At 38.4% G+C, this 25,478-nt stretch overlaps 2 protein-coding genes across 2 annotated transcripts; both read left to right on the top strand.

Moving 5' to 3' along the window:
• The first annotated feature begins 12,654 nt into the window (after positions 1–12,654).
• LOC121757476 (probable E3 ubiquitin-protein ligase XERICO) lies at positions 12,655–13,149 on the top strand. The gene has a single exon (XM_042153016.1). It carries the CDS (start codon positions 12,655–12,657, stop codon positions 13,147–13,149), a length of 495 nt encoding a protein of 164 aa, XP_042008950.1.
• A 9,309-nt stretch (positions 13,150–22,458) lies between these two features.
• LOC121757177 lies at positions 22,459–25,478 on the top strand. Its single transcript, XM_042152693.1, has 6 exons — positions 22,459–23,331; positions 23,486–23,648; positions 23,732–23,908; positions 23,994–24,077; positions 24,450–24,531; positions 24,902–25,478. The coding sequence occupies exons 1-6, from the start codon at positions 23,009–23,011 to the stop codon at positions 25,339–25,341; spliced, it is 1,269 nt and encodes a 422-aa protein (XP_042008627.1). The 5' UTR covers positions 22,459–23,008; the 3' UTR covers positions 25,342–25,478.

Genomic DNA, 25,478 nt, shown 5'->3' with positions numbered 1-25,478 from the left:
GGATGCGAAATTGTTTATGATATTTAATGCTTATGGTTATATGTGTTAGTTAGAGAATTTGTTTAATAATTGTAAGGTGAAATTGAAGGTGAAATTTACACACTGAGTTGTGGCTCATATAAATCACTAGTATTTTTCAGGAGCAAGATATCAATGATATAAATAAATGTTTTTTTATGTATATGATATTAATGTTTTATTTGACATGTGGGTTAAAAGTTTTATATTATTGGATTTATTTACTATAAGAATATACGTCAGAGGGGTTGAGTCGTGACAGTTTAAGAGTGCCGATAATCAATTTGAGTGTGTCAATAATCCACATAGGGGTGCCAATAATCCGTATAAAGTGAATAATCATCACATACTATCTTATACCACGCAATACTCCATTTATATTATATGTCAAATATACCCAAATAAGATCAACCAAGTAAAAACACAATCACTTAAACTCAACGGATGAGTACTATATATTAGTATTATTGTTCCAAAATTACATTATGCATTTTATGTAGTCCATACTACAAGTATGTATTCAAGCACATTTAGCTTTACCTACATAAGAGGAGAGACTGGCTTTAGCATCGGAATCAGAGGGACTGGATTAAGCAGCGGTGGGCACAATTTCTTGTCTAATATTGAATGGAGAATATTAACGTCATAAGAGGAATGAGAGGCCAATTGAGAGGGATGCTCTAAGTAGAGCGTGGAGAGGACCTAGCTCCCGGCATGGTGAATGTGACAACACTCAAAGTCGCATTTCACCTTGGAAGACGGACACATCTCATTTCAGTGCCCCGAAGAGTTCTTTTGAGTCATTGATGGGGCAATCTCAAAGAGTGATTCCAAGTGGAAATGAGAAACACCATGGTCTCAAGTATGAATACTTTGGATATGAAGCCAAGGAAGAGTGCAAGCTTAAAGTCTATGATCCTTTGAGAAAGCAACGAGAGAGAGAGAAAAGTCTTGAGAGTGATAGTGAGTCTAAAAAGCCAAGAGAGCGTGATAAAAGACAAGAGAGAGTGGTGGGGATGAAAGAAAGGAAAAATACCACATGAGAGAAAAGACACAAGCACAAGTGAGTCAAAGGTGTTTGTTAGATTCTAAGGCCAACCTTGGGTGGGCACCAAATGAGCCTTTGCCTCTTGCCCTTGGTGAGGAAAATAAGTTTTTACCCACTAACACTTCTTGTATGTCTTCTTGTGTTGATGACTTTGTAGTGAGTAAAATTGAAGACATGGAAGTGAAACATCAAGTTGTACATGGCTTGAAAATTACGCCCTCGGAGAAGGATCAAGAGGAACAAGGGCAAGTGGATGAACTCCTTGCCCAAGGTTCAAGTGCACTATCCTTGTCTCCTCGTAATTCTCTCTTAGATATGATTGTATTAGAGAAGTCCATTTATTTTTATAGATTTACCATTGTTGACTTGTGTGATTTGTGGCATCAAGAACTTAAATTGTTGAAGCATAAGCCCATCTTTGCATCATATGTTGATCCTTTCTTGATAAATCCAAGCATTGATAAACATGAATTTTCTCTTGTGGATCCTACCTTGAATATTGGAGTGGCTTCCTTTCATGCTAAGATGCATTAGCCTTCGTTTGTTGGTAATTTTGAACTTCATGAGTATGTGGATGAGAATAGTAAATGGTTAATGACTTTAGAACTTGATGTTGCGATATCTTCATTGCAAAGTGGTTAAACCCTTCAAAGGGATTGGAGTGTTCGATGGCCGTTTTGTGAAGGATTTTTCCACTCATATGTCTCTAGTAGATGGTGTTGTGATCATTGGCATAAAATTGTATTGTTCCCATAGTTGTGGTCTTGTTTTAAAATTGTTGGAGGAATTGTGTATGGCCTATTTTGATAAAAACCTTAGGAAGCTTATTATGACTTTGCGCAAGTTACATATGCATGATGTTGTGCTTATTATACATGTTGAGCATAAAGATTTGTGGATACATTGTGCATATGCTTACATTTCTTGAAATTGTTGGAGCAATGGAATGAAATCCATTTTGATGAACTTGGTTTGTTGGTTGATACACCTTCTTGCAAACTTGATGTGAATTGTGCTTAACCTATTCTATATTTTGAACAAGAGTTTGTCAATTTGTGGAAGGGTATCCCTTATTTGAGCAAGAATGATGTGTTAATGATTGAAAATGATTGTTCGTTGCATGAGCCTGAGAATAAGATTTTTGTGCTTAGACCTCTCTTGATAATTTTCTATTTTGCACTATATGAGGACCCTTTTCTTGTGTATGCCTAGTCTTGATGAGAAAACCAAATGTTTTGTGAAGATGTTCAAGAATTTGGGCATAATTTGTATGAGGATGATTGAGCCAAATAGAGACAAGGTGGTTGGGGCATGTGTGTTTTGGCATGTTAATTGCTTTCATTGCATGTCAATCAAACCGTTCAACGGAATTGAGATGTTTTATGGTCTTTTTGTTAAGAACTTTATATCTAACGGCTTGGTTTGGGACTACATTGTGAAGGAATGCCTCATATCTTGTACCTATATTGTGAGGTTATTTGAGTTTTGGTATGAAGGATATCTTGATGAGTTTGTCTTGATTCCTTATGGATAGGATTTGGACATGGAAGGATTCATGAATTTGTGTTCTCATATTTATTGTGACTTGGCCTTGAGCTTGATGGAACATGAATTTGGAGGTCCATACAACGCCTTTGTTGTAGTTTTGCCTCTTAGAGCCGTTAGTGGTCCAAATCTTTTTTTATCATACTTTGATATTTGATTTGCTCTCGTATTATTTTACAGGTGTGCGGAATCCGGATTTGAGAGCAAATCCTTTCCAAGGAGGGAAGGGTGATATGACCACGGGTACAAGGCGTCAAGAGTCTTCACTTCAACGTGAGCCATGGATTGATTGGGGTCCAAGGTTGAGAGAGAAGACATGCCAAAGATCCAATAAAGCTAGAGGGTCTCCTAAGGATGCAAGGAATAGTGAAGGCTAAGATTTGAGGACAAATCCTTTTCAAAAAGGGGAGGATGATACGATCATGCAAGCCGTGCATCGAGGATTTTACATACAACTGGATTCAACCAATGATCAGCCTATTAAGATGAAGTTCAAATGCTCTGAAAATGCCACCAATCTCTTCGTCTTCTAAAGAGCTTCATGTGGGTACTTTGCACGCCTCAACCGGAGTCCGGTGGAGAGAGTTATGGCCGATTTACTAAAGCCGCGCAGAAGAGATGACGAGTCTAGAGAAAACGCGCGGCCGGGCGAAATGAGGCATGGGCGTTTTGCACGTTTTTGGCGAGTTGAGGTAGAAAGTTAGCCCGGGCGGGCGATTTGGGCCTTACAATTCGCCCGACCGGGCGAATTGCACGGACTTAGATTTTGTGGGGCTTTTTCTTGAATTTTGGACCATTAGTATAAATACCTTTTGATGTCATTTTTCTTTCTAGATTGTGATTGTATCCAAATTCCTTCATTGAATTTTGGACCTAGTGAGTTTCCTCTTTGAGGATTGTATCCAAATTCCTTCATTGAAGGTTGCTTGTCTCTTTCCTTTGATTGATTCAAGTATATATATATGCATCAATGAGAGTGTATCCATTGAGTAGTGGAGCCAAGGGGTGATTAGATTTGATGAAAGTTGCCTAGAGTTATTTCCATTGTTTTGGTCAAGGTCCTATGGTTGTAACTCTAATTCCACATCATATACACATTCTCTTATTTCTTATCTTCCATGGATCTCTATTTTGGATTTAGTTTTTGTGGCTAGATCCACCCTATCTTTGTTATTTTTGTGCTTTGTCATTAGATCATCACTTGTTAGCTTTGATGAAATCCGGTTATTTTTCTCACAAAAACAACACTACATAAAATACCTGCCGAATTAGAAAATGTTCCACTTAGAGTGGGACGGAAAGAGTATAGATTTGCCACTTTAGTATTTATATGGATTTATTCGCTGAGAGTTCCAATATAATATTGTACTTCAATATCTAAGCTCAGTTTCAAGCTTCACAAAAAATGATGACAAAAGATTTGGTTTGTTTTATGCGGCGTTGTAGCAGCATTTATGTGTTACTTCCTCAATCAAATACTGTCCACATTTGTTATTTTAGTCCGTCTATGAAATGTTGTCCACTTTGCTTGTTTTTTTTCATTTTTGATAATGAAGTCCACTTTTCACTAACTAATTACACTCACATTATCTTATAAAACTAATATATAAATAACTAATCTATAAATGTGAAACCCACATTCCACTAACTTTTTCCACTAACTTCATTACCGCCCTGAAATGGTCATTTCAGCATGGAGAATGGGCTTTTCTGCCCCATTCTCTAGCAATGGTAGCAATCCCCCCGGTTTCAAAGGCGCGAACCGAGCGAAATGCCAAAATCCTGGGAGGAAAAAATTCGGGGAAGAAAAATGCCATTGCTGAGAATTCCATTGCCGCCAATGCTGGGAAGAAGGACATTCCCCTTTCTTTCTGACGCTGAGAACCATGCTATTTAATCCTCCTGGTACTATTGCAACCATTCTGATTACAGTAGCTGGAATTCCAGCAATGCGCTGTCGTCTGAATCGGAAATGGAACAACATTGGGTGGTTGTTCACGGTCACACCAGAAAGTTCTGCAGATTTTCCGGCAATGGCCGCTTTGCAGGTGATGGTAATATATGTGCCTCTTTTGGCCAGCGTTGCCCCAGGCCCACAAAGATCAGTAGAACCGAGCTGTTTTGGGAGTTGCACCAAGAGGAGGTGGAGAAGAAGCTCCTGGAGGCCCGGACGCTGACCCGGAAGGGCGGGAGAATGAGGACGAAGATGATGCTCCTAGTCTTTAGGTGTTTTTCATGGAAAAGTTGCTATTCGAATATGATATCAAGAAGTCCATCAATATAGCTACTGAAAATTACTCATTTAGTTCTGGCTATTCTAGAACTTCTCTTGTGTATATCATCACCGTATCAATATTTCGGTATATCGTACCGAACTTCATTACACTGTACCGTTATACCATACCCTTTCGTATCTTTATACCTAAAAATACATAAATAATTTACAAATTATTAATGGATATATTATCGTTTTAATCTAAAATATTAAATTATATTATTATTTAATCTGTACATATGATATACCACGGTAAATTGGATACGTATTGATTTCGATACATAGTTTAGACTATTGGTATACCGGTAATATCGGTAAATGCTGGTAATATTTGTTATACCGATAATATTTTCAATAATATTCGTTATATTTGGCAACATATACCGGTAATTCGTTATATTAGTTATTCAAATTTCAAACACAAAAATAACCGACAATCTCAATTCTCTTGCTAGAGTTTTACCCTAGAGCTTTACCTTTATACTACCTCCGTCCCACAATAAGTGTCACATTTTGCCATTTCATTCTGTCTCATAATAAGAGTCACATTTCACTTTTACCATAAATGGTAAGTAGACCCCACATTCCACCAACCAATTTTACTCATATTTTATTATAAAACTAATATATATATATATATATATATATATATATATATATATATATATATATATATATATATATATATATATATATATATATATATAAGTGGGACTCATAATCCACTAACTTATTAAACCCACTTTTCTTTACATTTCTTAAAACTCGTACTCACACTAAATGTGGGACGGATGTAGTATGTGATAAGTCAAGATTAGAGATTTCCCTTATTTGTCGAAGCTCATTACATTAATTCTGCTACTCTGCATTATTATAAGTTCAAACAACCAATAAAACAATAAATGTATGGTCTGTTAATCTACTGATTGACAATATATCATTAGCATATAGTATGTAGCCATTGTTGACAAACTTTTTTATTCATATTGAGTTAAAATTGGGAATTGAATTTGTGTACATAGATGGTATTCTTGATTCTTCCATTTTTGCTACCAACCTTAACCAGTGCTCATTGCACGCCTTAATCAGCGTGTGTACACTACGGCTCAACAATTGGACTTTCACCTCAACTACGACGATGTCGCTGCTCCGCCAATCCCACAAGGAGTCTTGGAAGATAAATTGAACTTCCTGGATGAAATTGCTGAGAATGCGAGGTCTGTGGCTGAAGGAATAGCCAATGAAGAGAACTACAACCTACTTTGTGCGCAACTTGCTGTGTATGCCATCAAAGGCTTGGAAGACATACATGCTCACCATGCCGTCCTCGGCTCGCACATTATCGAACTCCGTCGGACATTTGATGATATCAAGTCAACAACCGATGATGTTATAGGAGAGATCTATAGAGAGGGGACACTTCTTTCATCATCGTTCGCATTTTATTCCATTGGAGTCATGTTAATAGGTTCATACATACCCAATTTTGTGGACTTGGTGATTCCTGTAGATCTAGATTTGCAACACTTGTTAGTAAAAACCGGGTAGAAAATTGTACCCTTCCTTACTCCGATTTGGTGGAGGTTATTCACCGATACAATTAAGAACGATGAGGCTCATTCGGAAAAGACTCTAACAATGGCGACATAGATTTAGATGGCGACAACTCTGGTGTATAAGATCCTACGATCCAGCTCCGGGGCCACTCTTATTTCCAGTGCAGGTGCCGACCGGTCCCTCCGATCCCGCAGGAGGAGCAGACCCTCCACTCCTGATTAGGGATGGCAAAATGGGTAGTGGATAACGGGTAATTCCTATCCCGGCCCAATACCCCCAAGTATTGGGTACCTGTTACCCGACGACAACGGAAAACGGGGCGGGGTCGGGTAGTGTGTCTTAGAGTTTTGCGGGTAGCGGGTATACCCGATATTGTTAGTATTAGTCATATACCCATCTTTCAATACTTCATGTTAAACTATTGTTAGGATTTGGGAACATTGTGAGTTATTATTATTGGAAGAGAGAAAATTTCACCATTTTTTACACATGATGGTATATTGTTTTTCTTTTTCTCTTACAATAATCAAATCTTAATAATAGTAAAGAGTCCGAAAAAAGAAATGTGAAAAACAAAGCTTCAACAATTTAAGTAGTTTTACGAATCAAACTCTTGGTTTGAAGCACTTTCGATTGAATGGCCAAACTCAACATACTCAAACTTGGAAATATCATATTATCACATATAGAATCACCAGTTTCATGTCGGGTACGAGATACCTGACACTGGTATCGGGTAATCCCAATATGTTGGGGGGGAGGTATTGAGACAACAAATTTAGCCGAAATTGGGTACGGTTACCTGACTTGTCGAGTACGGGTAGTCCTGATGCCGGAGCCAGTCCCTCCACTGACGCTGCCTCCACTGGTCCCTCCACTTTTGCTGACGGAGCCGACATGGTATAGGGTGCCGTTTCAACTTGCTTGTAAGCCTATTTGGATTGACTTTTATTGATAATTGTCATTTTATCTTATGTAAGACTCAAAACTAAATCGAGACTCCCTCTATTAATTAATTTTCTAACTTTATGCCTTGTATTTACTTCTTTCACTTAATTTGTTTATAAATGTCTACCGATTCTTAATTCCAATTTATGCATGTATTTTGTGTTATGTATAAGAATTTAAACTCCGTTCGTCTTAGTTGATAATATCGTGTGGAGTAATGAGTAAATGGGGAATCATTATCATTGACGAGTAAAAATTCAAGTTTTATGCGTGTATTCTTTGCCTAAAAAATGTACTCATTTGACACTGAAGTTTCAGGTTTCATTATTAAAAATACTGATTCCATCCGTAATAAATAGTCTCAAATTAGGATGCTACAGATTTTACATTTGCAGTGCTAAGTAGAATGGAGAAACAGAAAAAGGGGATAAAGTTAAAAAGTGTATGGTGTTTTTGGCCCAGATGGATTGGGCTATCTAGTTATTGTCATTGGACTTAATTTCACCAATGACCTTCATTCCTTTCGAGCTTAATCATTACATTGAAATTTATATATGAGTGGAATATTTTTATGACATTGTGTTTTTTGCTTGGTTGAAATTAGAAATATTTTTGCTGATAAAATTACACTATTCTGGTGTCGAAAAAGATGTACGACTATGCATATATATCTCGCGAACTTTGGATTTTTTTTTATCTATTCCCTTCGTCCCCTTCGTCCCATAGAAAATGTTTCATTTCCTTTTTAATTTATTCTACTAAAGATATCACATTTCCATTTTTAGAAAATATTCTCCCTCTCAAAAATATAAATATCATTGTATATTATAAAGTTGCGACATCTCTTTTCCGTTAACATCGATCTTTAGTTATCGAACCACGTACATCTTTCTCTTGTTGTCATCTATTGTTTCATATATTTCATAGTCTCGTTTCTTTAAAAAAAATAAATTGAATGGTCTCCCAAAATTAGTATAATTGCTTCTTAACAAAATAAGTATTGATTTAATTTAAAATTAATAGTATTATTTAAAATATAAATGATTTTGTTGAAATTAAAAATAAAAATGTAATTAGTTGATATTGTTTTCCTTTATTAGTTAGTGTTTAGCATTTTATTTGTTTGTATTTGTGCCTATATATAAGCCTTCTTTGTATTTTGCAATTAACACTTAGTAAAAATGTTGCCCATTAATAAAATTTCTCCTTTCTCTTTTGCTCCAATGGAGGTTTCTCAATCCAAATCAATTCTACATTTTCAACATGGCATTAGAGCGTAAATCCGCCGCGCGCCTCTGATTACCTCTATCTTCTCTATACTTTTTTGATTTTTTGTTTGCCTTTTTTTCATAGAGCTAGGGTTTGTGATTTTGTGAGAATTTTCTGTTGATTGTTCCGGGAGAGTTCTTCAGGCCGGATATGTTGTTGTTTCCCGCCGTAGTTCTTCCGCAAAGCCTGTCAGGTTTAAAAAAATACATTTTTCGCAACGGCTCAATGTGGGCATGCCACGTCACCCAAGCGCATCTGTCTGTCTGAATAGACAGAGCTCTTAGCAAAGAACGGTGTCGTGCCATCGGCACGAGTACAACAATGAGAAGCTATTTTGCGTTGCCATCGGCACGGCTCCGCTCCTCTGATCGGCTCCGTTGGGGATGCTCTTTATGAAGAACCGATTCAATCCTAATCTATTTTACAAAATTTAACGTGGTTAGAGAATATTCTAGTGCATGTGAAAAAGTGGATAAGTATATCTGGTGCAGAATGAATTAGGTTAATGTAATAATTTGAAATATAATATTCCCCCACTACTTTGCAATAAAAAAATTATGATTATAGAGAATCATTTTGATATCTGAGCTTTTACAGATCTGAAACATGGAACTAAATCATATCCCCTTCTTCTAGAAGGTAGGGGAGCTACCGCCAAGAAAATACCTAGGCAGACCGAGGTCTGTGATAATGTAACCTCTGGACCCCACCACATGCGGTGACTTAATTATGTTTGAAAATTTTAATAATTCTAGAGTCTATCATTCTAGAAGGAAATGATCCCATATCTTCTCGCCATTGTCCATGGACCATGTTTGTAAATGATCAACGTACATCGTATTCAATTAGGACCTTTGTAATTAAAAGTAAAGCGCATGTTAGTCATATCATATTATTTTCATATTCTAGTTGGTCCACAAAATAATTAAAAAATGTATCATCTATCTTAGCTGAAATGGAGGGAGTATCATTAATTGGTGCTTAATTTCCTAGTTTACTCTATCATTAGGTCAAAGAAAAAGGCAAGGCCCGGCCCCAAAAAAATTACCCCTACTACTATTCTGAGTCAAAGTCTAGAGAAGAATGCCACAACTACAACCACAACTTTCTCCACTCAATATTTCTCACGTTACACCCTTTGGGTTAGACTCTCTTTCCCTCAATCACTCCGATGGTCTTACTCCATTCCAATGTTCATTTCTCTTGTTTCATCCATTTGATCATCTCCACTCGAATTTCAGTGGTCTGGGATGCGGGCCATGTGGAATGATTTCCGGGGCTCCTTCGCTTCAGGTGGCAACTCCCACCCGACAGTGGCTCCGTAACACGTTCTTGGCGGTCTCATCCCCACAGACGGGACCCACCATAATTACAACGGTCTTGCGGATGCCCTAATAAAGTTTACTACTTATGATAAAAATTAAACATATTCTTAATTATAGTATTGGCATAAATGAATTTTATTATGAGACTGAATGAAGTCCGTATTATATTAATATGGTGTTCAGTTTCCAAGATAAAAATAATATCAAGATACAATCTACTATTGAGTTGTGAGATTATTTTAGTCATAGGGGGTTAGCTATGACTAATTATCCCATTATTATTCATCTAGGATTGAATTATAAGATTGAATATCATAAATCAAACACACTACAAATTTAATCTCGGATATAATCTTACAAACCGAACACCCCATAACTATATTATATAATCGTGCGTGGAGCAATCAAGTGAAAAACACCTAATGTTATCAAATGCATATTAAAAATACAAATGATGTGAATAAGAGTGAGTGAATCAGCACCATATATTCATAAAAATAATGATGACAGTAGCATTACACAATTAAGTAAGAGCATCCACGGTGGTGCGGATGTCCGGCCGGACTTCCCAAAAACACATTTTGTCAAGTCATAAGGACCTTCCACTACACTGCCATGTCATAAGGACATCCCACTGCACAATGGCGCACATCCCCAAGGACATCCTGACAGACATCCACAATAATAAAAATTCACAAATTCACAAATATGTAAATTACGGAATTAAAATTTCGACACGAATACGGAGAAAATGCAACGATTTTATTTAAATAGTAAAAAAATGCATAATTATTTTTAAAAAAATACATAGTTAAAAAAAAATTTACAACCCAAAGCTTCGACAAACGCACCTCGTCGTCCCCGGTGCGTACCGACGTCACTCCCGGGCAGGGGTGACATCCCCAAATTGCGCCTCATACTCCAGATTACATCCTTCAGCATCATCTTGTATAAGGGGTCAGTCGCTGCATGCCACTTGTCCATGGTGTCTAGCAGGCTCTGCGTTTGCTGCATGCGGGCGAGATGGGTGAGCTCGGCATTGAGCTGGGAAGGAGCTTCCGATGGGACCTCGTGGGACCCGCTGGCGCTTCCCCTAGCCATCCGTACCGCGGTCATTTTCTCAACCGGGCGACGGCGGTGGGAAGACGATTGAGGGGTAGGGAACTCTGCCTCGGCGTCGGGGAGGTCGTGGGAACTGGCACTGCTGTTGTACTCGCCGGAGTCGTTGATCTTCGTCCGCTTCGGCCAGCCAGCTTCAACACCCGCACTAAACTTGGCGGAAGTCTGCACCACAAGATAGACCTCCCAATATTTGAATTCTCCGAAACCCAAAGAACTGTCAGGGTACTGCTGCATGGACAGAACCTTCACATCCTCGGCGGACATGCCGTTGGTTGTCGTACGGAGGTTGTTTTGGTAGATGCCAGAAAATCGCCTGAGGTGCCTCCTCAGCCGCTCCCACTGTTTCCGGCATTGCTCTCTATCGTGAGGCTTCCTACCTAACGGTTTGAATTGGAGGTAGCTTTGGCTAATGCGCCACCACATTCTCTCGATATGCTGGTTAGCCCCGATGTAGGGATCCTCGACTACACCGACCCAGGCCTTCGCCAGCGCAACGCACTCCCCTATGCTCCAGATGGTCCTTTTTCCCCCGCCGGCTTCCCCTCCCCTCCCCTCCCTCGGCCCCCGCCCCACCCTCGTCCCACGCACGCGAGGACGAGGTAGTGCCCTTAACATTGCCTTTCCCTTTTCCCTGCTTCCTCATCCTCCCTATTGCTGGTGGCATCTCAATGGGAAAATCCCTAACCGGAGATAGCCCCAACTCCTCAAAAGAGAAAGTTTCAATGCCGGTGAACTGAGTCTCCAGAGGAGTACTCTGGGGAGATTCGCTAGACAATAAATCCATGTAGGGGCGATAAGACATTGTCCCTAGGTGATTGAGGGACCCCAGCCTGCTACCCCACAAAGGCAGGCATGCCCTGCATCATCCCGGGCATCATCGGGACGAGCGCCATCCCCGTCATCGCGACACTCACCCCGAGCATTTGGGGCATCATCCCACACATCCTTGCACACCAAGGGGGTACATATTGTAACATCATCCCCGCCATTTGGGGTTGGGGCATCATCGGTGCCATTCTGTGCATCATCCCAGACCTCCCTACACTTCCGTCGGCGTTTCCCTCACCTCTAACGGGAAACGTCGGAGTTTATGATTCGCTCGTGGTGGGAGAATCACTATCGTGCTTCATTTATCTTCAAAAAAAATGAAAGTAGAGAGAGAAACTCGTTAAAACAAGTGGTGCGAATGAAATGAAGTTCAACGAGCCGTATATATAGAGTTTTTTTTAAATAAAAAAACAAAAAAATCGGGACGTCGGCCGGAATGTCCGTCGTGGCACCGTAATGGCGGACGTCACGACGGACATCATTGGAAAGTCACGGATCTGCGGTGTCCGCAGCCGACGTCCGCGTCTGCCCCTCGCACGCCTAATGGCGGACGTCCGGCACGCCGGTCCGACGTCTGCCGGGACATCCTCCTTCGTAGATGCTCTAAACAAAAAAAAAGACAAAGAATACAATAATGTCACCCAAATCCCAACTTTAACTGACAAAACCCTCCACTATTTATAGCACCACCACAGATCTCAGCAGCAGCACTTCGAAAAATGGGATTCCTCTACTACGCCATCAAATTGCCCAAATTCATCACCGTATCCTTCTTCCTCAACCTAATCTCCCAAGCCCACTACCTCTTCATCGCCGCCCTCACCCATCTCCACCTCTACAAGCACTCTCCGCCCGAGGAATCGCCGGATTCCGCCGCCGCCACCAGCAATTACATCCTGATACTCGACAGCTTCTCCCCCTCTCTCGTCCCGATCCCGGTCCACGTCGTGACGGCCGCGATCAAGACCCGGGTCCCCGTAATCGAGTACGAGAAACTCGCCCGCCGCGGCGGAGAGAAGGGGTGTAGTATATGCTTGGAGTGTATAGAAGGGAGGGATGAAGTCAGAGAGCTGTGCAATTGTAGGCACTTGTTTCATAGGGAGTGTTTGGACACGTGGATTGATGAGGGACGCGTCACGTGTCCTTTGTGTAGGTCCATGTTGTTGCCTCCAAGAGTTCATCTTCTTACATGTAATCAAAATCAAGATTCTTAGTTTTTTTTTTTAGGAATTGTTGTTGTTGTTATATGTATGTCTCTTGCAATTTTTGGTATTGAGCTTCGTCAACATTGATTTGATTTGCTGTGTTTCTTCTGTGAGAGATTCATTCCACTGAATTTGATGAAAAATGAGTTGCAAAGAAGGGAGAGATGGTTTGTGATGTGTTAATCTGTGTTGGTAGTTTGACATTTGTGTTTCATCAGTTTAATTAGTCTGAAAGGGATGGATGTAGCTCAGAGGTGGTTTAGCTAATTCTATGTAAAATTATCTTCCATCAGGTGAGAGACTAAAACAGTTATTTGGTTGCTAAGTCTGATTTATTATCATAAGTGTGTGACTAGAAGAGGTACATTGAAATATTTATTTGATTTTAAATTAAGAAATCTACATATTAGTGGCAGGATTTATTGGGTTGAAATGTCACCAGCAAATCGTTGTACAGTAGAATTGTACTAGTAACTTTGGCATTTCTCAAGGGGTTCAACCGTTGAGAAATCGTAGTCTTCTTGAGTGATACTTGATGATCAGTTGAGAGATGAGGTTTGGTGGCTCGACCGCTGGCTTCGGATGGTGGTGGGAAGAACATGGATAGGTATATTAGCTTTAGTGTTGAAGATGTGGGATAATTACACAGTACACATAAAAAATTTCATCAATGTTTTAAATTGATATAAAAAGATTTAAGTTTATAAACAGACAAAAATTTCATTAGTGTTTCATGCTAATAGTAGATTGTTATACCAAAAGTTAATACTCCATTTATACATGTGCAATAGACGCATTTCTTTTGGTACATGAATTAAGAAATCGTGTTAAGCATGTAAGGTTGAGAGGGATTAAAATAAGAAAGAGAATAACTCAATAAAGTGGAGAGATGAATAGATAATAAACTAAAAGAGATAGAGATGTGTTTGGAAAAAAATAACTCAACTAAAGTAGGACGATAAAAAAGGAATATGACTCAACTATAGTCAGATAAAAGCAGTACAATAAACAAGAAGGCATGTATGAATTTAAAATTTATGAACCGTTTTATATGATTTATAGTACAAACTAGAGACTAGAGATCATTATAATCCTGGCAATGGAAATTGGAGTCTAGTGAGAGAGTCCATTGAAGAGTACAGTGGAGAGAGACATGATCCATCAAAGCTTTAACTTTAACAATTAATTTTAAAGTTTATTAAAAAAAATCCCTGAATTCATAAGACTGAATTCATAATGGCACTATCCATTATTATCCACAGACAGAAAGTAGAAACAACTTTATAGGGGTAAGTCTAGTAAAACCGATTGAATTAACTCATTAAGTGTGCTAACTTTTCAATTAATTAGAGATTAAGCTGCTGGCTTCGAATTGGGTCAGAGGACTTAGCCCTATGGGCCTATCCTGAGTCCAATTTTAGGGTGGATATCAAATTATATTTTCAAAGAAAATTGGTCTGGCCTGGCAACGGATAAATTATTGTTAGTTCAGCCCATTTAGAATTTGTAGGTTTGAGATAGTTTGAATTTGGTTACACAAATTTTGAGCTTCACTTTCGGCATTGTATGGGACGGAGGGAGTACTTTTCAGGCCATCTGCATCACTGTCTCAATACGTCTCATCTCTTCATTATTCATGGGTCCCACTGCATTTTTTATCTCATCTCTTAACCAAGAGACAACACATGCGTCCCTCCATCTCTTAACCATCTCATGCCTTAACTATTCATTCAATTTTATTTTTTATTTTTTATTTTTATTTCCAACAAATTCAATTAATATTTCATTGAATATTAAATTAATACTAATAATTCATAAAATCTTTAAAAACCATGAAAATTACTACATACAAAAATACGAAAAATACATAATTGAAATCCCAATATTACAATTTATTGAAATCCGCATGATCATGGAAAGTGGTGCGGTGATCGTCTAACGATTGTCAAATTTTGCCCAAATATGCTCCATTAGATCCTCTTGGAGTTGGGCGTGGGCGATAGAATCAGGTGTCCTTGCCCGAACACACAGCCGCTCTTGCAAAGACGGATGCACTCCACTGCGAGGCGGACTACTTGCGGTAGAGCTTTCCGGGGTTTCATTGTCGAACCAATTTCCCGCCTCAGGTCCTTCGTCGGCGACAATCATGTTGTGCAAGATTATGCACGCATACATGATGTCAACCATATTCTGCATAAACCACGTACGAGGCGGGGATTTGATAATATTGAATCGAGCTTGTAGAACCCCAAACGCTCTCTCCACATCCTTGCGAGCAGCCTCTTGCTTCTGCGCAAAAAGAGTCTGTTTTTCGTTTATCGGCCTATTGAAAGTCTTCACGAAGGTTGGCCACTTCGGATAGATGCCGTCGGCAAGATAGTACCCCATTTTATACTGGCGGTTATTAGCGGTGAAGTTGATGGCCGGCGCTTTACCATTCAAAACTTCGCTGAAGAGGTCGGATTGGTTGAGCACGTTGATGTCGTTGTTCGATCCGGGGACCCCGAAAAACACATGCCAAATCCATAGCTGGTAGTCGGCAACGGCCTCGAGTATAACGGTGGGGTGGGTGCCTTTGTGGCCGCTCGTGTATGATCCCCTCCACGCCACAGGGTAATTCTTCCATTGCCAATGCATGCAATCGACGCTGCCGAGCATCCCGGGGAATCCGTGCACTGTTTCGTGAAGTCGGAGCAGAAACTGACAAACTGCGGTGCTTGGCTTCTTGAGAAATTCATCGGTGAAGGTTGTCCGGGCGCCTTTGCAGAAGTTCATCAAACACAGTCTCCCAGTGCTTTCCCCAATGTGCAGGTATTCGTCGAACAAATCCGTCGTTTGTCCTGTAGCAACCTGACGGATTGCTGCAGTATATTTCTGAAGCGTCGTGAGACTAGGACGACCAGTAGCGTCGAACCCTTCTTGTAAGTACTCTTCCCGGGCCGCCAATGTATGTGCGATATGCATAAATAGCTCCCGCCGCATGCGGAAACGGCGACGGAAGTAGGTATCTCCCCATGCCGGGTTCTCACAAAATTAATGTGACATCCCTAACCCGAAACATGCATTATTTTGCATATTATTATATTATATTGTCATTGTATATTAAATTGTCATTTTTACTACATAGATATTAAGTGTGTCATTGAGAATATGTTTATTGTTATGACGACTCAATATAGTTAAATATATGGATAGTTTTTGATTTACGGGAATGGTTAAAAGGGATACATATATATTATTTTATTATATAAATTAGTATATATATATATATATATATATATATATATATATATATATATATAGTATATATGTAAATGTGTGTGCATTTTTACCATGTAGTACTAGTATTTATGTACGTGTATATATATATATATATAAAATAGAAAAAGATAGTGATCCTAAACTAATATAATATTATATAATAGTAGTAGCATAGTTTGAAAATACAAATATGTTAGTATGTACGTGGTCAGTAGTTGATAGTGCCACTGATATTATATGACAAATGTCAAAAAATAAACTAAATAGCATGCATGTTACTATTTATTTTAATCAGTAGCCTTAAATTATTTTTTTTAACCGGGTTAGCATGCTTATATATATGTACACATAGATTGGGGAGAAAAAAAAAGGGGAAAAAGAATGGAGAGGCAGGGAAAATAGCCGAGAAAGAGGAAGGAGACGGAGTGCAGAGAGTATAAGATCATAGTTTGAGCTTATATAGTTAGGTATGTGTATTCTGCCGCCCCCTAGTTTGAATTATTAAGCATGTTTAGACCGGTTAAACTTTAGTTTAGCAATTTTTATAATAACTCTGATGAGTCTAGAGGTTTCTTGATTTTTATGGAGAATTTAGGAGTTCGTCTACTATAGGTATAAATTGTTTTAATCATATGACCATAAACTGTCGAAATTCTGGTAAACTGCCTTATTTTCGTACGTTTTATCAGAATTATTATGGACACTTTAACTAGATATAAAATCTAGTAAATAATTTCTATATTAACTATATGGTGTCCAGGTGTTCTTGGAATTTTACAATGAATTAAAAAGTATAAATACTATTTATAAATATTGTTTAGAAAATGCTGCCAAAAACTGTCTGATTTTGGTAGTATGTGGGAAAATGAGAATATCTCCCAAACTATTAGGGGTCTTTAAGTGAATCTTGTTGGATTGTAAATTAGACTTCCATTGGTACATTAATATGTTAAGCCAAACCTCTAAATGTTTCCGAATGAATTAATAGCTGTAGTAAAAAGTTGTCCAGTGCAGTAAGGATTAGAAGCTAAAAGAATAATAATGGAAATATTTTAGGTTTTATATCTATGATGTTAAAATAAGGATAATTAAAATAGTTTAGCTTATAGTAATATTTTTTTATCAATTAAATGTGTACTAATTGTATAGGATCAAGGAACGTAGATCGGGAATCAAGAGCTAGTGTTCGACCAGATTACCTATCGTGATAAGGTGTGTATAAATCACACTTTTAGTTTTACATGTGTTATGTGGTTGATTTTTATATGTTGAATTGGAGTGAATTATTGGATTATATGGTGTGAAATTGATATGATTATGAATTATTTGATTTTGATGGTTGAATATGATATGAATATTTGATTGCTGAAATGGACATGTTTGTTTAGATATATTGGATAATTTGATGGAATATGATATGGATATGTTATTGGTGCAAAGGATATGTTTATGATACCGATTATGTAAATCATTGGATTAAAGAGGATCTGTGACGGTTTTGCCCTGGATCTGAAATCACAGTGGATATATTGGGACCTTCAGGTCGATCATATTGGGACCTTCGGGTTAAACATATTGGGACCTTCGTATCAAATCATAGTGGGACCTCCGGGTCAAACATATTGGGACCTTCGGGTCAAATTACAGTGGGACCTTCGGGTCAAATCATAATGGGACCTACGGGTCAATCATATTGGAAATCCCGGGTAAATACCAGGCTTGACTGTTACAGTATAATAAACTGAATAGAGTGGCATATGCATATGAATATGTAATGGTTTGTTTTAAAATTATGTTATATATTGTTTCTGATTATATGTATTGATAAAAGAATATGCTTGATGTTCGTATCATGTGAGATTAAAGGTGGAAATTTATATATACTGAGTTGTGGCTCATATAAACCACTAAATTTTTTAGGAATAAGATATCAGTTAAGTTTTGACTGACGTGGGTCATAGGAACTCCACGTGTTATCAGGTTCGGCGGCTGATGCATATTGGCAACCTTCTCCTCCTCATCATTTTGCATGTAGATAAATGTATAGTATATAGAGTGGTGAGAGGGTTCCAATACTGTGTAGAATATTTTGAAATATGTACTTGTTATATGTTGAATTTTAAAATTATATAATATGTGTGTTCTATGAATTAGACACGTGTATTGATTGCTTTTATGATAAGAGATTTATTTATAGTAAGTGCATACGTCAGAGGGGTTGAGGTGTGACAAGTAATCTCGTACCAACCTTGCGGCGGCTTCCTCCCGGTAGCGATGGATGTATTTCTGGGACCGCTTTTGACGCGCCGCGGCTCCTCCTCCCTACGTCGATCTGCTTCTAGTGATTCTTCCATCATTCGACGCATTTGCTCAAATGGATCCATGAATGGATTAAATTTGGGAGAAGAATAATGTTTAGAGATGAAGAATGTGAGTGTTTGAGTGAGAGTAGAGAGTTTTTTATGGTGGATAATTTATGGGAATGATTTGATATTTATAAAAGTGATTGGGGGCTTAAAAAAGTGAGAAAAAAATAAAAAATTTGAAAAAAGCGGCTAGTATTTTTTGGGAAATTTTTTCGATTTTTTCAATTTAAAAAAAATATTTTTCAACAGATATAAACGACGCCCACTCGCGGGCCGGCGAGTGGGCTTCACGGACGAACGGGAGCTCGCCACGTGGCCAACGCGCGTGACGAGCTGGCTCGCCAGCCTCATCTCCGCGGAGGGACGTGGGACGCGACGGGACGAGACGGACTCCCGCATCGCTGTCTCGATGCGGTCTCGTCTCGCCGAGACGAGACTGAGCCCGCATCGAGACAGCAATGCGGGTGCTCAAGTTAGAGTATCTCCAACTTTTTACATTGAACTCAAATCTATTTTAGTGTAAATATCACATCAAATAGTAATTTTACTTCAATCATTTACAATAAACTTAAAAGAATATTTTCTATAAACTATCTTTTTTTACTCACAAAATTTTAAAAAGTGATTTAGGTTTGTTTTAGTGTAAATCTAAAAATGAGTACTACTATAGTTTACTCAAAAATTGAAAATGAGATAGGTTTTGGAATACCATTAAAGCTAATTGCCTGCTCCATTTTGGGTTTTAGGCCATCTCCACTCATAAACCAAATTTTATTTTTGGTGTAGAAAACTTATATTCCCCCGTCTCATATCAAGTGATTGACTGCTTTTCGGCACGTGTTTAAGAAAAATGATTATAAATGGAGTAGTTAAAGTGGATCAAAAGTAAAGTAAGTAAGAGTTGAGAAATCTTCTTGTGATTGGGTGATTGTGAATTGAGAAATCTTCTTGTCGGGGTACACGTGACAGATAGGGAGGAACTCTCCTGGACTTGATAAAAGTGTGTCTGGGATCACTTTGAGTTGTTCTCCTGTGTGTGTGTGCTTGTTGTTATCTGCATATGTGAGTTTCTTGCGTGAAAAATCTCTGCATATCTGTTTCTAGTGGACTCTTTGACTGTTTCTTGTTTAAGTCCACTATCTGTGAAAGCAGAGTTGTTTGTTGTGTCTTCTGTGTGTTGGGTTCTTTTGTGTGTGTAAAACTTCTTTTCAAAATGACTCAACCTGTTGGTATTGTACCTTTCAATGGGAAAAATGATTTTGTTATTTGGAAACAAAAAGTAAAGTGTATTTTAATTCAGCAGAAAGTTTTCAAAGCTGTAGAGGGGACTATCCCTGATACTGAGTCTGCTGAGAAAGTGGCTGAGATGAATGAATTAGCTACGTCAACCATAATTCTCAACCTTTCTGATTCTGTGATAAGAAAGGTTGGTTCCATAGAATCTGCATCTGAGATGTGGACTAAGTTGGATACTCTTTTTACTGAAACTTCTATGTCGTCCAGGATGTATCTTCTTGAAAAGCTTTTTAAATTCAAACTGGATCTGTCAAAGGACATAAATGATAACATTGATAGATTTCAAAAATTTGCCCAACACATTAAAAGGTTTGGAGATAAAACTATTGATGAGTATACCAGCATAGCCCTCATGAATGTTATCCCTGATACTTATAGTGATATTAAGGTAACTATAAATTATGGTAGGGATAGTGCCCCTCTAGACCTCATAATAAGTTCTTTAAAATCAAAGGAACTGGAAATTAAAGAAAACTACAACTCTAAACCTTCTCAAACTAAGGCTTTGAATGTGAGAGGGAGGTCTAAATGTAGAGGGGATGGCAGTAATTCTTCAGGAAATGGTAAGAGAAATAGCCAACAATTACCTCACCTATCCAAAGAGCCTACATTACAACCTATAGAGAAGACCTTTCGGACCTTTGATCTTTAATCACACCGTAGTGAGGAGAGTGTAGATTTCGAGCAAGCCTATGGTAAACTATGCATGCCTTGATGATTTGAGGGTGATGTCATGAGCATGAGTAGCTAGATTGTCTTTAGGGATGTGGTGATGTTTGTATGGAATCCATGGGTTGATCATTGATTTATGCTATCTATCTCTTGTGTTAGTTTTTATTGATTATTGAGCTCTTATTATCCAATTGTCTAGCTAACAATTTGATACATCTTGTTCTAACTAATGACATTGAGATATGAATGATTAGAATGGTTAGGTAATCAACAACTACGTGCGTTACATATAATCGAGAGATGCATGAGCTACAGAGAGGACTTGGGTCCTTTGTTCTAGGGAGTTAATCTTGAATTGTATGGAGGAGACTCCTACATTAGGGATTAATCCACTAGTTAGATGCACCCGAGAGGGGTCTAACCAATTAACCCGACCTTCCTAGCCACACATGAGAACTAATAGATGAGCATGATCCCTAGGTGAAACCCGTGATCCATACTAACGGGTCCATATCCCTACCTTTCCAAATTTGTGTGAAAAACCATCCTTTGTGTGTCTTGCTTAGGTATGTGTCTTTACTTGATTAATTGTTCTTTGATCTTAGTTATAGAAAACCAAAAACCACTTTTAGTAGTCTAAATAGTATTCAAAGTTGCATCGTAATACTCAAACCGGCTTTTAGTCTTCGTGGATCGATAATTTTAGCTTGTCATATGCTATTTAGCCCGTACACTTGTGAGTGACGCTTTTTAATGCAAAATTAGCATGAGTCGGATATATGTATTATTCATCTAAAAATATATAATCATTATAAATATTATACAAAAGTGATACAAAATCATTGTAAATATTTAGATTTAGTAAATATATAAAATGTTTATTTTGTTACATAGAGAATAAGATGCAATATGAATCACAAATTATAAGTACTTTAGGATAAAAGATATAAACATAATACTAAAAATTATTTTAATTAAAAAATAAATACTCTGTATAACAAAATAATAGTACCCCATATGCAAATTAGTAAAAGTTTAGATTTCATAAAGCATTTAAAGGTTTTATTTAGATAATAGGAAGAAATATGAATTGATAAAATTTAAAAAGTAAGGAATGGAGAAAATATGTTCTTGTTGAGAATTGAATCTAGACTTCTTAGTTAAAAACCTAATAACTAAACCATTGGACGGCCAAATTTTATATTGTAGTATGGTATTTATTGAATATAAATATATTTTTATACTCTACGGAGGGGGCATATATGATATTTTTCAGCTCGATTCAAGGGAAAATTTAGTCTATCTGAACGGCTGGGAGGGAGCGGTCACCCCCTCCCGCCCTCTATCCGCAAGTGGTGTTAGTAGTGTTTAAAAACTTTTTATTTTTAGAATTGGTTTAAATTTAATGAACGGTTCAAGTTCAAAATAGTAAAATTATTCATATTTTTTTGAAGATAGTACTGTTATTTTTTAATTAGTCAATGATAATTTTCATGTGATCCAACATCATAAAATACGAATTAGTCCTTTATTTATTCGTAACCCTCACATGTTAGAATGGATGGAGAACAGTGAAACAATTACAACTAGTGCACATTAAAGCACAATATAGTCGCACCTAAATCAAACATGAAAAATGAGAACGCGTACACACCACCACTGTCTATATGGATTCATAATACACGCATTTCAACAAACGCAATAGCATTATTAATATAAGAATCTCCCTCTCTCTAAACTTGAATAACAACTACCAAAACAGTTTTCCTTCATCCCCAAAATAAATGCTAAATTTCTGGGGATTTCGGGAGTCTATTTTCTGATTGGGAAGATATTTGCAGAAGATCTCAATTGCCAATTGGAAACCAGTTGAATCCTGTGACGTTCAATACAAGGGGGCCTACAGCAATCTCAGCACCGCTTCTCTCTCACTTAAAACTCGCATCCTTATCCCTTTCGCACCTCTCCTCTCTCTTCTTTTGATTTTGTTAGCGAGCTTGCACACCCCACACTTTTTTGGTCGCGTTCGCTCTTAATTGGACATCATTAATTAATTTTTTTTCTTTTCTTTTCTAGGGAGTAGTATATATAACTCCTCCTTATCCAAAACCTTTTCTCTTTCGATCTTTCCTTTCTAATTTTGCCCTCCCGCCCCAATCGGGGTGGATTGCTGCCTAACTCAATCCTCTTCTTCAACCCTGTGGAGCTTAAAGGCTAAATATTTATCCGATTGAATCGAGCTTCTTATCCACTTCTTTTTCGCTTTTGCCGTTATGGCGTTAATTTCTGCTTTTCTTGAGATTTTGCAAAAGCCCACAATTGGGGATGTGGTGCTTGAGCTAATGGCGTTCACGACGCCCATCTGGGCGGCCATCGTCGTCGGCGTTTTGCTGGGCTGGGCGTGGAAGCCCAACTGGGCTAATCTGACTGTAGGATTTCTTGATTCCGCCGCTGCCAACGGCGGAGAGGTGAAGAAATCAGCGGCGGCGCTGTCGCAATTCGTTGCTTCAGTCCCTAGCTTGAGCTCATTGAAGCGGCATTTCTCGCATGAGGCTACAAACTCATCCGAGTCTTCAATTCCGTGCTTTGAATACAGGTTGGTCAGCCTCAAAATGTTGACTTTTTGTTTGATAACTCAGCATTTGATTTTGATTGATTGGGTTGTTTGGGGCAATAGAAATGCTCTAGGGTTTTTGCTCCTGTTGGTTTTATTTATTCCTTAATAAGTTGATTTTTTTGTATGTGGTTAGTTTGTCAAGGCTGGAGACTGAGAAAACGAGTGCTGTGAATGAGGATGATCTCAAGCATTTTCACAAGCTTGTTGAGGAGAAAGATGGTGGGCCTGTATGGATCCAGATGATGGATAGGTCCACTCCCAATATGAGCTACCAAGCTTGGAGAAGAGATCTTGAGGTATATATGTATCTCATTTTAATCATGAATTGGTGTTGCATATGGTGTTTTTGGGTTATAATTCTTGCATTTTCTGCTCATAGACTGGACCTCCACAATATCGTAGTAGAACTATTTATGAAGACGCCACCCCTGAAATGTTGAAAGATTTCTTCTGGGACGACGAATTCAGAGCGAAATGGGATGATATGCTCGTGCACGCTGAAACTCTTGAGGAATGCCACACAAACGGGACAATGGTGGTTCAGTGGGTGCGCAAGGTAGGGGGCGTTTCTCTTTGTGCAAATTTTGGTGCTCTGATTGTCTTGGTGAACATGCTGATTGTGTTCCTTTGTTGCCGTGCAGTTTCCCTTCTTTTGTAGTGACAGAGAGTACATCATTGGCCGTCGAATTTGGCAGTTTGGAGGAAACTATTACTGCATAACAAAGGTAAGACAAGAAATCTTGGTGCTCGTTGTCGATGGATACACTTCAATTCTATCACTCCTAGTCTAGAATACTTTGTATAAATGGTGAAATATTGTTATTTATATGCAAGGTTAGCATAAAACTTCAAAATATGTCTTCTGATTCATAGTTTGTAAAATTATAGTATTGCTTAATTCTTGAGGCAACTTGAGAGTTTCAAGAACTTATGGTCATCAACACTGATCACATTTGCCAATTTGATTAGGAACTATTCTAGTATCTCAGTTATCAAGCTAGTTGTTATCATGAGGCCATTGATATGTTCGTATTTATGAATTGGCTATCACTCATCTATTGGTAGCCATGCTAATATATTCTTGCTTCATATAATAGGGTGTGCCACGCTCCTCTGTTCCCCGTCGCAGCAAACCAAGGCGAGTTGATTTGTACTATTCAAGTTGGTGCATTCGTGCAGGTACTCATTTTTATTTTTTGAGTGAAGTTGCTCACTTTGTTGCTATGTTGCTAGCTAAATAAGCCAACCGCAGACTGATATCTTTATTGTGTCAAAGAAGAAAGTGGCAATTTCTTCTTTATTTTGGTTTTCCTGCATTAAATGAAAAAAATGAAGTGAACTTGCTAAATATGAATATGTGAGGAAGACAGCTCTGAATCATGAAATCTAGTTTTTTGTAGAACATTTTCTAATTGGCATTTCACTATCACTATATAAAAAAGGAAACAGCTTTTTTTTACTTGGAGATCTTTTTGGAAAGAATACTTTGGATTAGATATTTGTTTGGGTGAATTCGAAAAATCTGACGACACGCCCTTGTTGAATTCAGCTGAATCAAAGAGAGATGGGCGGTCGACTGCTAGTGAGATTCTTCTGTTCCATTACGAAGACATGGGCATACCATGGGAGATTGCAAAACTTGGTGTCCGGCAAGGGATGTGGGGCGCTGTCAAGAAGATCGACCCTGGCTTGCGTGCCTACCAGAAGCACAGAGCATCCGGAGCACCACTCTCGCGCTCTGCAACAATGGCTCAAATAAACGCTGAAGTTGACGTGGACGCCTTGGAAGCCCAGGAGAGCACGAGTACTTCTGCACCAGAGGCCACAGCTCTTGTTTCAGATGAGAAGCCATCGTGTAGAGGCATCTCAAAGGCTCTCGTCGTTGGTGGGGCCCTCGCCCTAGCTTGTTCCATCGACAGAGGGCTTCTGACGAAAGCTGTTATTTTTGGCGTTGCGAGAAAGTTTGCAAGAACCGGGCAGAGGTTATGACGAATACAGCTAATTACATTCCTCTCTGTGCAATAAGCAAAGGCTCACACAAAGAATTCGCATTCGTTGAAAATTTGTAGCTGCGAAATAAAGACGCAGTTTTCATTTATTTTCCAATATATGATCATTTTTTGACA

The sequence above is a fragment of the Salvia splendens genome, chromosome 12, assembly GCF_004379255.2.
Source record: "Salvia splendens isolate huo1 chromosome 12, SspV2, whole genome shotgun sequence".
In the NCBI taxonomy this organism is placed as follows: domain Eukaryota; kingdom Viridiplantae; phylum Streptophyta; class Magnoliopsida; order Lamiales; family Lamiaceae; genus Salvia; species Salvia splendens.
This window is presented reverse-complemented; position numbering and strand designations above follow the sequence as displayed.